The sequence below is a fragment of the Mandrillus leucophaeus genome, unplaced genomic scaffold, assembly GCF_000951045.1.
Source record: "Mandrillus leucophaeus isolate KB7577 unplaced genomic scaffold, Mleu.le_1.0 Scaffold81, whole genome shotgun sequence".
Classification (NCBI taxonomy): Eukaryota; Metazoa; Chordata; class Mammalia; order Primates; family Cercopithecidae; genus Mandrillus; species Mandrillus leucophaeus.
Genome location: NW_012108808.1, coordinates 3836220 through 3854357, shown reverse-complemented (window position 1 = coordinate 3854357; position 18138 = coordinate 3836220). Strand labels below are relative to the sequence as shown.

At 37.4% G+C, this 18138-nt stretch overlaps 1 protein-coding gene across 1 annotated transcript in view; it reads left to right on the top strand.

The window, feature by feature from the left end:
* The window catches only part of DDX60L (DEAD (Asp-Glu-Ala-Asp) box polypeptide 60-like), a 143983-nt gene that overhangs the window by 21939 nt on the left and 103906 nt on the right, over positions 1-18138 (top strand). Inside the window, exons 6-10 of the mRNA XM_011967792.1 lie at positions 2539-2655; positions 4375-4488; positions 7272-7430; positions 11013-11154; positions 12226-12381. Coding sequence (XP_011823182.1) covers positions 2539-2655; positions 4375-4488; positions 7272-7430; positions 11013-11154; positions 12226-12381 — 688 coding nt within the window. The remainder of the gene's footprint in view (positions 1-2538; positions 2656-4374; positions 4489-7271; positions 7431-11012; positions 11155-12225; positions 12382-18138) is intronic.

The following is an 18138-nucleotide window of genomic DNA, read 5'->3' as shown; positions in this document are numbered from 1 at the left end:
AATGCTGTAAGTAAAGAAGTGGTTTTCCTTTATGAATAAAAGGTTGACAGTGGATTTCAACAAAGGAGTATGTCTCTAGTTTCTATATTCAGCCATAGGGTGTCCTGCTGCCCAGATCATGGAAAGTAAGAAATGCATTTAACTGGAAATCCACGTGTTTAGAGGTTCATGCGTTGCATATAGGCAGTGAAATGATGGCTAACATGGAGGAAGGACTCTTAATGAGAAAGAAATGAAGAAGACTGACAAAGAAGCAAGTAATGAGATAATTTCTTTCCTTAACATAAACTCATGAAGTCTGTAGAATTTTCAGAGAATTATGATAGACTCATTATTTTGGTATAGTTGACATTAGGTTTATGCAGTATTTCTGTTATGAAACTTGGGAGTCAAAAAATATATTAATAATCTTAGTGAATCTAGTTTTATTTCAGTTTTCATATTTTGAAATGAATTCTGATGATGCAGGCCATTTGATAGTTTATCAAAAAAATCTTTCAATATAATTCATATTTTTACTTTTTGTAGCAGATCTCTGCCCTTTGAAATTGGAGCTCCACCTTTGTTTTTTGTTTTGGTTGGGAAATTGCTTTCTAAATGTACAATATGGCAATAAAACCAACTAAAATTTATCATGTTTTGAGAAACATCCTTCATGTAATTAAGACATACAGATGTTTGTCATGCTTATTATTTGCTTTACTTTTATTCTGTCATTAAAATATTTCCCAGGATTTTTTTTTTTTTAACTTTAAACTTCATTTTCTTTTCTTTTCTTTCTTTTTTTTTTTTGATTGAGTCTTGTTCTATTGCCTAGGCTGGAGTGTAGTGGCGTGATCTTGGCTCACTGCAACCTCTGCCTCCTGGGTTCAAGCAATTCTCCTGCCTGCCTTGGCCTCCCAAGTTGCTGGAATTACAGGTGTCTGCCATCATGCCAGGCTAATTTTTGAATTCTTAGTAGAGATGGGGTTTCACCATGTTGCCCAGGCTGGTCTTGAACTCATGACCTCAGGTGATCCACCTGCCTTGGCCTCCTAAAGTGCTGAGATTACAGGCGTGAACCACCATGCCCAGCTTCTAGACTTTATTTTCATATTGAGAAGAGGTACTGTTACCAGTAAGTCTCTATTTTGCCTGAGAAATACCAGACTCCGACTTAAAAATGCAATACTAGGGTCTTGATTGGTCTCTCTTTAAGAATAACCTTATTTATGTATTTATTTATTTTTAACAGAAATGGGGTCTTGCTATGTTGCCCAGGCTGGTTTCAAACTTCTGGGTTCAAGTGATATTCCTGCCTCAGCCTCCCAGAGTGCTGGGATTACAGGCATGAGTCATGGTGCCTGGCCTTCTTTTCTTTGTAAATTGATGATTTTATTTTCTGTGAAATTATTTCCTGATTCATTATCTGTAAGTATTTCTCTGAAAGTTATTTTTCTCACCCCCTTTGGACTGTTTAAATTAGTCTCAATAAATATTGTAGATGTATTATATGTTGATAATTGTTCAGGATTGGGGGTTCATACTACCTTCTCTAATTTTCTATATTTTTGAAAGCTCCATGATACCAAAACAATTCATTATACTCAAATAAAAATTTATTTGGCAAAGAGGGAATATGCATGTTTATCAGAGCTTAAGAAAAATTGCCCTAAAGACATTTGAGGGTGATTTTGCTTAGTATAGCTTATAACACATGTAGAATTCAAATATCTCATTACAAAATTAATTTAACTTTATTTTAAGTTCTGGGATACATGTACAGAACATGCAGATTTGTTACATAGGTAAATGTGTGCCATGGTGGTTTGCTGCACCTGTCAACCCATCACCTAGTTATTAGGCCCTACATGCATTAGTTACTTATCCTGATGCTCTCCCTCCCCCGTTTCCCCAATACGCCCTAGTGTGTGTTGTTCCCTTCCCTGTGTCCATGTGTTCTCATTGTTCAGCTCCCACTTATAAGTGAGAACATGTGGTGTTTGGTTGTCTGGTCCTGCATTAGTTTGCTGAGGATAATGGCTTCGAGCTCCATCCATGTCCTTGCAAAAGACATGATGTTGTTCCTTTTTACAGCTGCATAGTATTCCATGAGATATATGTGCCACATTTTCTTTATTCAATCTATGATAGATGGGCATTTGCGTTGATTTCATGTCTTTGCTATTGTGAGTAGTGCTGCAGTGAACATACTTATCCATGTATCTTTACAATAGAATGATTTATATTCCTCTGGGTATATACCCAGTAATAGGATTGCTGGATCAAATGGTATTTCTGGTTCTGAGTCTTTGAGGAATTGCCACACTGTCTTCCATAATGATTGAACTAATTTCATCCCCATCAACAGTGTAAAAGCATTCCTATTTCTCTGCAACCTTGCCAGCATCTGTTGTTTCTTGACTTTTTAATAATTGCCATTCTGACTGGCATGAGATAATATCTCATTGTGGTTTTGATTTACATCAAGTGTCTCATTTTTTACAGCTGAGAAACACTTTATTTAAGGTATTTTATATGGTTTTCTCCCTTTTACAGAATGAAGCAGTGATTCAGAGTGCATATAAAAGCCTCATACAACACTTGGAAGAAAGAAGGATTTCAGCATTAGCACCTCATTTTGAACATTTGAAATGGAATGATATGATGAAAGAGGTATTAACATTTTCATTTCTTTAAATAAAAGTTGGATAGAATTTGATAAATGAGAACCAACTTGTGATTAGGTCAGTCCTTAGACCAGACTAAAGGGTGCCATATACCTCCTTAGTACATGTATACTATCTGAATCTTAGAATGTCATGCTCTCAATGTACTTTGAATTCATCGGATGGCATATGTAATTTTATGTTCATTTCTGGGAGCCATATTTTAAGACGGACTCTGGAAAACTAGAAAGTTATAGTACTTAATGCAACAGTAATGTTTATTTTCCATTATTCAAATTGAGGAGGGCTCTAAGATATCATTTGCCATATAAACAGTCAAAATGTGAAATTAATTATACCTTAAATCTAATTTTCTGATGATCTTCTCAAACTGTGCTTTATACTACTGTTTATCATGATGGATTACTAAGCACCTCTTTCTTGTTTTTTTTTTCTGATTCTCAAATGGTAAAAGATAGTTGCATGAGAAAGTTTGGAAAAAACAGAAAAGTAGTAAGAATATCCATAATTCCACTTCTTGATATTAGCATTTTGACGTATATTTTTATGTAGCTGAGGACATACTCTCTCTGTGTGTGTGTGTGTGTGTGTGTGTGTGTGTGTGTGTAGTTTATATATGTGTTTTTGGTGTTTTTTCTTATTTTTTCAGACAAGGCCTCACTCTGTTGCCTAGTCTGGAGTACAGTGGCACAATCATGGATCACTGCAGCCTTGACCTCCCAGGCTCAAGTGATCCTCCCACCTCAGCCTCCTGAGTAGCTGGACCCACAGGCATATGCCACTATGCCTGCCTAATACTTCATTTTTATTTTATATAGAGATGGTGTCTCACTTTGTTACCCAGGCTGGTCTTGAACTCCTGGGCTCAAGTGCTCCTCCTACCTTGGCCTCCCAAATTCTTGGGATTATAGCTGTGAGCCACCATTCCCAGACTGTATATATATTTTTAGTGTACATTTCGTTAAGATTAGTACATTTTTTTGTCATTAAGAAGTTTTCATAAATGTAATATCTAATGAGTGCATTACATTTTCTTAATGCTAGACACTTAAATTACTTCAAAATTTTGGTGGATATAAATAATGTTATAATGAACATTTTGATGTATACATTTTTTGTATACATATTGGATTATTATTCTGCTATGCTAAATTCCCAGAAATTCAAAACTGGATCATAAGGCATGAACATATTTAATGATCTTGATGGATGTTGTCAAAGAGCTTTGCAGAAATTCTATATCTACCTGTACTTTCATCTTTAATCTGTCAGAGAAGTGACTCACTGCACAGTTTTCAATGTTGCATGATATTATTTTTAAAATTTTGATATTATTGATATTTATAACAAGCTAATTATTGTTTTAACGTATATTTATCTGATTTTTAGTAAAATGGAAATATTTCATTTTTATTAATAATCTATTTCCTCCTTTGTGAATCAGTCGTTCATGTTTTACTAAATCTTAATTTCTTAGAGTTATTTATTTCCTTACATATTTAGGTTTTCATGTTTCTCTGCCATATTGATTGTAATTATTTTTTAATTTTCTATCATTAAAATTATACATTTTTAAACTAAACATTTAAAGTTCTGTTTAGTCAAATCTATACAGTCATTTTCTTTATGTTTCTTACAAGAGCACTTCTGAGTAAAAGAATATTTCTAAATAATTTGACATTTGAAGAAATTTCTCTTTTGATAGGCGTGTCAGACTCTATTTCTGCTTCAGTGCCTATGGCCAGAAGGATCGGACATCCAGCGTGTTCTCTGTGTCACGTCATGTTCACTGTCCTTGAGAATGTACCATCGCATCTTAGTAAGTAAAAAGAAGGCAGCCGCCGGGCAGAAAGGTATAACTGTCGTTCATCAGGTGTTACTGGTGTAACTTCACTGGTGGCATCAGGTTCTCCACTGTTGACATACTCTTGGTTTCTGATGGCCATTTTCTTCATTCGGAATTTAGCTCCTTCCCACACCAAGTTACATGTATTAAATAACAAAAAAGAGAGAACAATTAGAATCGGTATAGATAAGAAAATATTATGTTATATAATTTAGTGTTTTTCTTAAAATACAATGTACGGTAAGTTTTATCTGGTGTTTCGCTTAGTAGTTATTTAGCCCAGTTCTAACAAACAGAGAAAGTGACGAGGAAGAAAAGAAACAAATTGGAGGACGGGCCCCCCTGTATGCTGTGTTTCAGGCTCTCTGTGTTACCTGACACCATGTAATCTTACAACAACTTTTCAGTAGAGCAATGATCCCTCTCTCCTGTCGATTCAAGACTTTGAGACCGAGACTTCCCTAACCTACCTAAAATCACATGGTAAAAGGCAGCCTGGATTTTGACTAGGATGGTTGGCTCCACAGCTTGTAATGATTCTGCTCTGTTAAGCTGTGTATTTAAAAGAACGGTTCTGTTGTTGTTTATTAGTATCACTGAGACTATAGAGAACCTGAGTTTGTATAATTGTTTTCAGCTTATAGGGCCCTTTAGGAATCTTGAGGAACATGGATTTTCCGCTCTACTATATGCATCCCTGCTTGCATAAGTACACACACATGCACACACACACACACACACACACAAAGTTTGTATGCAGTCTAGATATCGATGTGTTTCAGGCTGAAAAACTCTGTTCTTAAAACAAACAGCAATAAAAGAAATAGGAAAAAAAAAGAGAAAGAAAAAGAAAGAAAAAATGTGACTGTACAGGGCTCAAGAAGTTAGTATTCTACAGGAGAAAACTGTCCATTTCTTAAATCTATCAGTGTGATATACTTTGTGCATGGTAACACATGCCAAAAATAAATATATTTGGGGAGAGAGAAGAAATAGACAGGATATCTACCCCTATTGATCACACATATCTTGGAAGGCAATTTTAATGTCCCTTTGAAATAACTAGAGAAATTTCAGACCTCTAGTCTGAACCACCAACTCAACATTTTCACTTGGATTTGTAATAGACATCTCAAATTTAGGATTTCTGGAACCAAACTCCCCAAACCTGCTCCTGCCTCACTCTTCTCCATCCCAACAAATGACAACAACACCCTTCTAGTTGCTTGAAAACAAACAAACAAACAAAAAAACAAACAAACAAAAAACCAAAAAAAACCTTAACTCTTCAGGAGCACCATAGAGAATGGAGAGAGCCGTGAGCATTTTGTGCTTCTTCCTTCTTGATTCTTTCCTTAGTTTGAATTTCCCATCTTTGATTTTCTCTTGACTGATAACACATTTATTAATTCACTTAGCTAAGGATATTGATTGTCCAATGTGTTCTAATAGCTGCTTTCAACCTACAGAGCTGGGATGTTATGAAGTCTAGCTAATAATAGGTAACACTTAGGGCTTACTATGTATTGGTGATATTCTAGATATTTCACGTGTCTAATCTCATTTAGTTTTTCCAGAAACCCTATGAGAAAGTGTACTGTTACTATCCTGATTTTTTATATATAGGAGAACTGACTCATGCAGTGTCTTGACTGGAGTCAATTTTCAGAGCCCAGATCCTGAATTATTGTGCAATAGTCGTTTTAATGTAGGAGACAGAGCACTCCAATATTTTAATTTAGTATGTAATACAGTAGACCTTAGCTATGTAGATTTCTCTAAAATTGTGACCTTGAATACTTTAATTTTTGAAGATAAATAGTAAAAAATGAAGAACTTAAAAACTTTACATTATTTCAGCATGATTGTCAGAATTTTAAGGGCATACTTAAAAATGATAATTACCTTAATATATTCACTTTTATGCTATGCTGAAGATGTGCTGTGAGTGGGAGTGTGAATAGCACAGATCATAGGGTTCTGGGTATAAAAGTTGATTTCTCATAAAAGTTCATATTGATTAATTTGCTTCTTTCTTACATGAGTTAGAGATGGATAGGGACCACAATCTCATTTGAATCTCCTTACTGTACTTTACTAATTGTTTTTGGAAAAATATTTTCATATGACCATGCATGATGTTTTTAGTAGTTCTAAGTTTAAACAAATGAACATATTGAACCCAAATCAGTCTCCTTGTAATTTCAGTTATCCCTAATTTTGCTCTATGAAGATACCCAGATTAAGTTTTTTTTTAACCTTCCATGTGATGACCCTTTATATGTTCGTAAATAGTTCTGAAGTCTGCCACAGGAGGTGAAACTTGACCATTTCCTTCCCCGATTTCTCATTCAATATGTTTTACAGATAGATTGCCATCCGGGATTTCTCACCCTGAACCTGCCATGGGTTTGTGGAAATTATTCTTCACTCTCTGAAATGACAGAGCATTTTACATGGGACTCTGTCAATGCTCAGACCTCTGGGTCAGGGACTTCCTTTGCTGCCGGCTCATGTAAAGTCCAGCTTCACTGAAAATCCTAGGAAATGCATTATGTGAACTACTAAGCCTGGAGCTTTCCCTCCCTCTTACCTACTTCTGTATCAGTGCAGCCAGATTTTGTGTATGCGGAAGGGGACTTTCTCACAAATGTAGATGTAAAACTTTGAAGATATGTATCTTCATGGAGTGCCTATTTCAATGCCATTTCACAGCGTGACATTGTGGCTGTTCTCATCTTCTTTATTGTACGCAGGTGCACAGTAATTGCCTATCCCTGCAGGAGGTGGAAGATTTCTGCAGACTGCGTTGCCTCTGTGTGGCTTTTCAACTCCATTTACCCCTTTCTCAGAGAGCTTGTTCTCGAGTCATCACATACTCTTGGCTTTGGGACAGTGATTCTTTCTTAAAAATGGTAAACATATTTTGTTTATTTTTTGTCTGAACGTGAGAGGTGAAAACCACGATCACCTTTAAAACAAGAGTTATATTGGAATAATGCCAGATCTAATTAGCTGATCAGTCAAGGTCCTATTTTCAACAACTTCTATTTTTGGTAGTGTAATGAGGAAAACCACAATATATCTGTTTCACAGAAGCATGAGAGCCTTCCTGTTTTTCCCTCGTATCTCTGATGAGATCTTGTTTTTGTATAATCAGTCATAGAAAATTGATTGATACTGTGTTCTCTTTGTAGAGAAACTCAGGAAAAGTGTTTATGTGTTTATTTTTTCTGTTTATAATAAAAGCGTATTAAAGGAAAGTTAAAAATTGAAGCAAAATTGATAATATGTATTCCTAACCCACTGCTCAAATTAATACTGTTAACTGTTAATATTTTGGTTTAATTTTCTTCGTTTTTTATTTTAGGGCATAGTTTTTGTTTTGGTTGCAATCATACAATATATGCTACATATTATTTTATTGTAAAAGTATTTTCACTTTTGGTTAGCATAATTTTTTAAATGTTTAATTTTTGTGAGTACATAGTAGTTGTACATCCTCATTGCGTGTGTGAGATACTTTGCTACAGGCATGCGATGCCTACTAATCACATCGTGGAGAACGGGGTGTCCATTCACCCAGGCTGGTTAGTATAATTATTATGGCTACTAAATATGTTTGAGTGATCATATTGTAGTTTACTTAATCATATCTCTGTCAAGGGACATTAGGATCATTTGAAGCTTTTGTATCGTAAATGCTACTGGCCTTGAGGGATTTTGTGTTTAAAGTTTTCCTTTTAATTTGTAATGAACTACTTTGAATAGATTTTCTGAAATGGGAAAAGAGATGATAAGCCAAAAAGGTGTGGAGAATTTGAGGATCTTGATAGATACTGTCAAATTGTTATCAAAGACATTTTAAAACCAGTCTGTCAGGCAGCCAGTCCACACACGTTTATTCAGTGCATATTCACTGTGATCAGCACCAAGGAAGGAGTTGAGAGAAATACAAACTCTTATCTCTTCTTTTTCCATGGAATTTCAGTTTGCATTATTGAATAAACAGTAAAATGATTCCAAAGGTGCTGATGGATATGAAGGAGGGACTAACGAAGTTTTGGAAACTGATGATTAAGAGACACAACCCAGTCTGGAAAGGCTGACCTCTCTGAAGGGTGAAGAGAAGTGAAATGACTCATGTTCTGAAGGATGAGTAATAGTTAGCTGGGGGAAGGGAAGAGCAAAAGGTTTTCAAGAGAGGAAGTAGCACTTGCGAATGCCCCAAGGAGCTGAGATACGTTTAGTGTGACTAGAGAGGAGAAAAGCTGATGAAGCTGAGGGGGTAGAAGAAAACTCAATATAGTACTTGTTGGCTTTGTTAAGGACTTAGGAAATCCTAAGGGTAGTGAGAAGTGATTGAAGGGTTTCAAGCTGAAATTGACACTTTTGTTTAAAGGTTCTTTGGCTGAAGTGCATAGAGTGCATTGTGGACATCCAAATATAGACATGAGGAAACCGCCCCGGTGATCACATGGTGATGATGCTAACATGGCTAAAATGTTGGTGGCAATAGGAACAAATAGAAGTCGAAAATGCAAGAGTTCTTTAGTTCTTCAAGGCTTTGAAGCTGACAGGGTTAAGGAATAGGCTATGAGGCAGAAGGGAGAAGGAAGAGTCAAAGATGACTTTCTGGTTTCTGGCTAGGCCAACTGTGTGAATGCTGCCACTGTAAGAAGAACATTCTGAGGAGGAAAATAATGAATTTGGGAAATAGTGAGTTTGAGATGGTGGCAATGAGACTTCCAAAGGAAATACCTAAAAGGCAGTTTCAGTATTCTTTGGACTGGGAATAAAAATTTGGATCAGATATTTCAAAAAGAAGGGAATGGTTTATTAGTGTTAAATTCTGAAGATAATATGAGAATGCTGACAGAAAATTCAGTGACTTTAATGGCATGAAAGTCAAGGCCAGTTATTATTACTGTTTTGAGACAAGGTCTTGCTCTGTTGCCCAGACTGGAGTGCTGTAGCATGACCATAGCTCACTGCAGCCTCAACCCCCCAGGCTCAAGTGATCCTCCCACCTTAGCCTCCCTAATAGATGGGACTATAGGCACACGCCACCATGCCTGGCTAATTTTATTTTTTGTAGAGGCAAGGTCTGGTCATGTTGCCAAGGCTGGTCTCGAATGCCTGGGCTCAAACAATCCTCCTGCCTCAGCCTCACAAAGTGTTGGGATTATAGGCATGAGCCATGGTACCTAGCCTACGCTAGTTATTATTAAGAGCTGTTTTGGTAGAGTGATGGGGTACAAAATCTATGGAATATTCAAAACTAATGAGTGGATGGTTATAAAATAAAGGTAGTGGAGGCAACTCTTTCCTTGAAGTTGGTCTTAGTTCATCTGTAATCTTTTTTTTTTTTTTTTTTTTTTAGGGAGACCAGAGTTTTATCATTACTCAATTCAGTCTCCCCTGAGCGTTTGGAGATCGGAGTTTTTAAGGACAACTTGGTGGGTAGGGGGAAGCCAGTGAGCCCAGAGTGCTGATTGGTCAGGTCAGAGATGAAATCATAGGGCGTTGAAGCTGTCTTATTGCACTGAGTCAGTTCCTGGATGGGGGCCACAAGATCAGATGACTCAGTTTAGGCTGATGTCAGCTGATCTATCAAGTGAAGGGTCTGCAAAGTATCTCAAGTGCTGGTTTAGGTTTTACAATAGTGATTTTATCCCCAGGAGGGATACTGGGAAGGGTCAGAATCTTGTAGCCTCTAGCTGCATGACTTCTAAGCCATAATTTCTAATCTTTTGACTAATTTGTTAGTCCTCCAAGGGCAGTCTAGTCCCCAGGAACGAAGGGGGTTTGTTTTGAGAAAGGGCTGTTATTATCTTTGTTTCAAACTATAAACTGTAAGCTAAGTTCCTTCCAAAGATAGTTATAGTTCAGCCTATACCCAGGAATGAACAAGAACAACTTGGAGGTTAGAAGCAAGGTAGAATTCGTTAAGTCAGATCTCTTTCACCATCTCAGTCATAGTTTTGCAATGGTGGTTTCGATCCCTCCTTTTGGGTTTTAAAACATCTTAATCTTAAGGTCTTGGCTAAAGAAGATGGAAAAAGGCAAAGACTGCTCTAACTTCTTCCTGCTCACCAGGGGTGTAGTGGGGGTAGGTGTTGACCCCAAAGTGAGAGAAAAGGAATTATTTGCAACTGTCTGAATGTACTTATGCAAGCCTGGCTGGGATTCCAGGACCTACATGACAAAGGTGTTAGTATTGTCATCTATAGTTTTAGTACCACATTAAGGGAACAGCGTACTATAAGGTAAATTATGAGTACTAGGATAAGCAGTGCAATTCCCAGTTTTAAAAGTAAAGACATGAAACCATTAGTCTGGAGACTTATAGACTACCGTCTGTAATCTTTGTGGTCGTAATGACTTTATCATTCCACCCAGAAATGTCCCTTGTGACCTACCTTACAGGGGGTTAACCATGAGTATGAAATTATTCCATGACTTCCTGCTAATAATGTTTTATTTTTAATTTTCAGAACAAGTGGTGTGAACATTTCATTTTAAGCAACTTAAACGTTTTGGGATGCTGGAATCTGAATTTAAATCATGTTTCTGATTTGTATGATGAACAACTGTTAAAGAATATTGCCTTTTACTATGAATTTGAAAGTACTGAAGGTAGTACCTTAATATGTATTAACATAATATCATAAACAAATTACATAAAACCCTTATAAGTTTTCCAGTACATACCACAGCAACATTTTTGTTTCTTGAAAACCTTTGTTTGTGTGTGTACATACTTTTTACGTATTTTATTTTTACTTCACTTAATAGCATTTGAAAATGAGTTTAATAGCATTTGAAAATGAGAATATGACATAATATTAAGTTATATTTTTATTTAAGTGGTAGATGCATATTTTATAACACTTACTGTAATTAATATAATCCTTTCACTATTTTTGAACACTTAAGGATGTATTGCATTTTTCCTAAAAATAAATAAAACTGCATTTTGGTACATACATAATTTTTGCCTTCCTTTGAATATTTTTATAGAGTAAGTTATCTAGAGTGGCTTACATAGTCAGAGAATAATAAAACATCTCAAAACATATCTTTCCTGAATGAACATTGTTGGAGTTTGTTGGGCTTCTGGCATTTAATTCCCTTAGATGACAAACATTTGAATAAACTCACTGCATAAAACGTAGCAAATTTTACTAGTTTTAACAAAATTCTCACCTTCTCCATATTCTGTAAACTCTTTAAAAACTTGTTTTTAAATTAGTTTTTAAAGGTGCAAGCTTATATGTAGCGTATTGTTCTTCATTATTTTAGGAAATAATTATATATTTGTCATTAGCATTATTTAATAAGGACTATGATTAAAACGGTGATGTTCCATTGTTAATTTTTGTTTTTAGCAGGGGGAGGGTATCTCAGTTGCCCAGATGGCCTTGAACTCTTGGGCTCAAGTGATCCTCCTGCTTCAGCCTCCTGAGTAGCTGGAACCACAGGCCCATGTCACAGGAACTGGTTCTGCATTATATTTAAAGAGAAAATGACTTTTAAAAACTACTGTCATAGTGTCATGACTAATTTTCATGCAAATGTGTAACTCACTCTAAGTTTCCGTATCTGATCATCTTCCCAGAGCTCTATGAATTTATTCAAAAAAGATGCTCTGTGCGTGTCTGCGTGTGTATGACTTTTCAGATTTTAATATTTTTTATTGTTATGCAGAACCACATTTGAATTTGGGAGATTCCATTAGGAGGGATTATGAACACCTGTGGAATATTGTGTCACACCTGGTTAAAGAATTTGATGTTGGAAAGTGTTTTCCTCTGAGAACAACAAGAAGACCTTTTCTTGGACAAAAGAACTCAGTCATTCAAGGTATTAAATGGGTAAATTATAGTGGAACAAAAGCATGTTTTTCCTGAACAACTTTTAGAAGCTGTAATAATTCAATTGTTCCAAGTGTGAATAATTTTCCTTCACTGTGCTTTCTTGTTTACCTCTTAATTGAGGTTTAAGATACTTATAATAAGGTGGTTAAAGTAAACCAGTGTGCACAGTAAAGTCTGGTGAAATTTTACACAGATATATACATCTGTGTGATAACCACCCAGATCAAGAGAGAGGCCATTTCTAGCACCTTAAGAGAAAGTTCGTCATGCCACTTCCCAATCCATCCTCCCGCTCCTGTCATCTCTTTCACAGACTTCAATACAGTTTCTTAGTTTTGTCTGCTTTGAACTTTGTTGGGATGGAATCGTATAGTATATATTCTTTCTATTTTTTTTTTTCTGTCAGTATAATGTCTGAGACATTCCTGCCTGTTGCATTTACCATTATGCTTAAAAGTTATTGCTGTGAACTGTCTCTTTGTATGAATATATTACACTCTGTCCATTTGGAGCATTTCCTAACTATTGGCGACTGAATTGTTGAAGAAGCAGTAAAATGATTACAAAGCTGCTGATGGATATGAAGGAGGAGCTAATGAATGCTGTGGAAACTAAAGCTTAAGAGACACAACCCAGTCTGGAAAGGTTGACCTCTGAAGAAGTGAAGAGAAGTGAAATGAGTCATGGTCTGAAGGATGAATAATAGTTCGCTGGGGGAAGGGAAGAGCAAAAGGATTTCCTGAGGGGACATGGCACTTTAGAATTCCCCAAGGGGCTGAGATATGTTTAGTGTAACCAGAGAGGAGAAAAGCTGATGAAACTGAGTAGGGGGTACTTGTTGGCTCTGTTAAGGACTTAGGAAATTATAAGAGTAATGAGAAGTGATTGAAGGGTAAAACTGTTATGAATATTCTTACATATAACTTTAGGTAGATACATGCATTTATTCACTTCAAGTATATACATAGAAATGCAGCTTTATGAACTGCTGTCCAAATATTTTCTAAAGTGATAGTTCCAAGTTAAACTCCTACCTTCCATGTGGGCGTTTTGGAATTTTAGAATTGCTTCCCAGCCTTGTCAATCTCCTTTTTTTTTTTTTTTTTAATGAGACAGAGTGTCACTCTGTTGCCCAGGCTGGAGTGCAGAGGCATCATCATAGCTCACTGTAACCTTGAACTCCTGGCCTCAAGCAAACCTTCCACCTCTGCCTCCCAAACTGCTGCGATTACAGGTGTATGCCCAGCCTACTGTTAGTCTTTTTTATTTTGGCCATTCTAATGGGTGCGTGGAGGTAGCTCATTGTGGTTTTAATTTGCATTTTCTTGGACTTTTCATCTGTTATTGGCCATTTGAATATCCTCTTGTGAAATGCCTGCTTGTCTTTTGTCCATTTATAAAATATAGGTCATGAGTATTTCACAAGTCTGTGATTGATCTTGAATTTACTTTTGTATGGGGTGAGAGAGGGGTTATTTCTTCGCCCTCTGTTCTCTTTCATAAGTTTATCCTTGAGCCTTGTTTATCCTTGAGCTAATATAAAAGTTGATTATAGTAGTTCTGTAAGAAACTTTGGTTTTGGTAGTGTAAGTGCTCCAACTTTGTTCTTTTGAAGATTGTTTAGTTTATTCTGAGTCCTTTGCATTTTCATTTAAATTTTATAATTGGCTTGTTAATTTTTAATAATAACTTGCTGACATGTTGATTATTGTCGTATTGAGTCGAAGACCCATTTGGGAAGTGTATCAGTTATTTTTCTACCAGATAAATAGAACTAGTAGGATACATATATTAAGAGATTTATTGCAGGGAATTGCCTTACCTGATTATAGGGACTGGCTCGGCAAGTCCAAAATTTATAGGGCAAGTCTTAAGGAAGGACAGGCTGGAACTTTGGGGCATGAGCTGAAGCTGCAGGTCACAGGTGGAATTTATTCTACTTCAGGGAAACCTCAATTCTGCACTCAGGGACTTTGAGATGATTGGATCAGGCTCATCTAGATTATCTAGGATAGTCTTCTTAAAGTAAATCGATTGTAGTCTTTAAGCCCATCTACAAATACCTTTACAACAACAAACAGATTTGTGTTTGATTGGATAACTAGGGAACTATAGGCTAATGAAGTTGACACCTAAAACTGACCATTTCAGTCTACCTCTTGTCATCTGAGCACCCGTATACATATCCTTAAACCATACTTAATCTCCCAATAAAGGCACTAACAAAATCACACTTGTGCTTAACATGATACAACTCTCCTGCGTACAAGCAACAACATGTTAACTCTTCCTTCAAAAGATAACGCTAAGTTCTTGGGCGATTTTCACTCTTCTACTTTGATATCCTATAACCTAATACTGTGATACAAAGCATACTTTTATGACTACATTGTATGTAAACTGATAAAAGAAGAAAACAAAAATGTCTGCTTAATATATATATTTTCAAGACAAAATAAGGAAGAAATGCCCCTAACTATTACAGTCCTCATTTCTGCAACTGGTCACATGGTCATAGCTGGTATTTATGACTGCCTCCTCCTCCCATTACCTATTCCCTATACCCTTTGCACCAGCAAGCACCTAAGCTGGTTATGGATCTTTGCCTGAGGTCCTCCTTTTCCAGGGCCGCTGTCACAAAGCACCACAAGCTGGTGGCTTACAGCAACAGAAGTTTATTCTCTTACAGGTCTGGAGGTTAATGTCTGAAATCAAATTGTCTACAAAATTGGTTTTTTGTGGAGGGTCTGATTTAAAAGCCAAACTGTTCATGGAAAAACTAAACTTTGTAAAATATTTCAAAGAGGTTTATTCTGAGCTCTGTGGGTGACTGTGGCCTGGGGAAAGCACAATCCCAAGAAGTCTTGAGTAAGTGGCCCTGAGGTGGTTGGGTTACAGTTTGGTTTTATACATTTCAGGGAGGCAGGAGTTACAGGCAAAGACATAAATTAATACATGGGAGGTATACACTGACCCCAAAAGGCAGGATATCTTGAAGCAGGAGCTTACAGATTATAGGTAGATTTGGAGATGATTTCATTTGCAATTGTTTAAAGGAACAAAGCCTTGTCTAAAAACTTGGGGCCAGGCGCTGTGTCTCAGGCCTGTAATCCCAGGACTTTGGGAGGCCGAGGTAGGCAGATCACAAGGTCAGGAGATCAAGACCATCTGTCTAACAGTGAAATCCCGTCTCTACTAAAAATACAAAAAATTATCTGGTCATGGTGGCATGTGCCTGTAATCCCAGCTACTTGGGAAGCAGAGGCAGGAGAATCACTTGAACCTGGGAGGCGGAGGTAGCAGTGAGCTGAGATCGCACCACTGCACTCCAGCCTGGGTGACAGAGTGAGACTCCATCTCAAAAAACAAAACAAACAAACAAACAAAAAACTTGGAGTTAGCAGAAGGGTTTAAGTTAAGACCAGGAGTCTGCTCATCATCATGTGATGTTCTGCCAGAGTCAGGTTTTCAGAGCACGTCATGGTATACTGAGTCATAGTGGCCTGTAGGGCGCATAATGTCACCTTGGGCCTGGCCTTAGGTCTTGTTCATGATCTTATTGCCACAAAGAGTCTGTTCTGTCAGTCTTACAATCTCTATTTTAACATTAATGCTAGTCAGTTTTTGTGTCTAAACCGCAAAAGGGAGAGGGGTGTATAGTGAGGCCTATCTGACTTCCCTTTGCATCGTGGCTCAGAACTCAGTTTTAAAGGTTTCTCTGGGGGTAACCTTGGCCATTAGGGGATCCATTCAGTTATTTGTGGGGGTTGGGCTTTGAATTTTATTTTAAATTTACAGTCCCACGCCTCTCTCTCAGTTTCTGGCGGCTGCTGGCAATCCTTGGTGTTCCTTGGCTTGTAGATGCATCGCTTTCATCTCTGCCTCTCCCTTTACATAGTGTTCTCCTTCTCTCTGTGTGTTCCCTCTGGGTCTGTGTGCAAGATTCTCTGTTCTTATAAGAATACCAGTTATTACATTAGGCCTCACCCTAATCCAGAATAACCTTATCTTAACTTGATTTCATCTGCAAAGACCCTATTTCAAAATAAGGTCACATTCACAGATAGCGGTAATTAGGACTTGAACATGTCTCTTCAAAGAACACAGTCCAGTCCAATCCTTTGTTCCTTAAGGGTATGGACCCATAGAGTACTGTTTGCATTGGGTTGTTGTAGTTTTCCATGGACACTAATCACATGGCATGGTAGTACGAAGGGATGTACTACGGGATCCTTAAGGGATCGCCTGTATTCTGGACATACTTTTTCTTTCCCCTCCATTGAGTAGTAGCAGCCCGATGTCCCCTTGAGAATCAGGATCAATCATAGCAGCCAGCACAATAACCCTTTCCTTTGTCTGTTGATTCAGAGGCACAAGGAATTCAAAATGGCAAGATGGCAGTCCTAACTTCTAGTTCAACAGAATCATTGTGTCTCCTGGTGGAAATGTTCCTCTCTTTGGAACTAAGATCTCTAAACAGACAGATCATAGGGTTGCCAGAACAGATAGCAGAAATTTTGCTAGCATATCACTTAGGAGTAATAGTTTGTGGAGTCATCCCTTTTCTATCTCTGGAATCCTGAATTTGTGAATTATGCCTATAATTCACACACAACACTATATATTGGACACTAATTCAGAGCAGTTACAGCCTTCTGGAGAACGTTGCCCCAGCCTTCAAAGTATTTCCACCTAGCTCACACTGTAACTGTGTCTCTAAAAGGCTGTTAGACTATTCTACTGAGGCAGCTGCTTCAGGATGATGGAGAATATGGTAAGACCTGTGCATTCCATGAACATAGACCCACCTCCACACCTCATTTTCTGTAAAGTGAGCTCCTCGATCAGAAACCATATTGTGTGAAACACCAAGATTGTGGATAAGGGTTCTGTAAGTCCAAGGATGGTATTTTTGGTAGAAGCATTGCATGCTGGGAAGGTAACTATATCCAGAGTAACTGTCTATTCTGGAGGGAATGACTCCTTTCATGAGGGAAGCAATCTAATATAATCAGCCTGCAATTGTGTCAGCCTGGACGTGTTGCAGGGCCTTCTCTTATTCTTGGCTCCAATAAGAACTAGCAGCTTTTCAGGTCACTTGATAAATAAGCCAGAATAGCACACCTAAGTGAGAAATATGTTGCCTTCCAAATTCACAAAGGCCCCCCAGGCATTATACTTTATTTTTTATTGTAGGAGGGGGCCAGATGCAACAACTCTCCTTCTCCTGAGAAAGGATATCTTGATATACCCCACACAACTGGATTTCTACAAGTTATGCAGAGGTGGAACATCCTTGAATTTTTGTTCCATTCATTTTCCACCATCAACAAATTTTGCTGAGATGGAAATTCTCTGAATTTTTGCTGAATTTATTTCCCATCTTTGACATACAAATGTCTTATTGGTATGTCAAGTAGTGTCTACTTTTTATTCACTGGATCCGAGCAGCGTAATATCAACTATGTGATGGAGCAGTGAGATGCTTTGTGGAAGAAAACATTTTCTTCCAGAAAAATTCCCTGGGGGCTAAATTATGACATAGGGCTAGGTTAGGACAGTGCAGGTGTATTTTTCTGGCCTTCCCAGCTGAAAGTAAAGGGTTCCTGGTGGTCTTTATTAACAGGAATGGAGAAAAAAAGCATTTGCCAGCTCGATAGCTGCGTACCAGGTACCAGGAGTTGTATTATTTTGCTCAAACAATGAAACCAACCCTGGAACAGCAGCTGCAGTTGGAGTCATC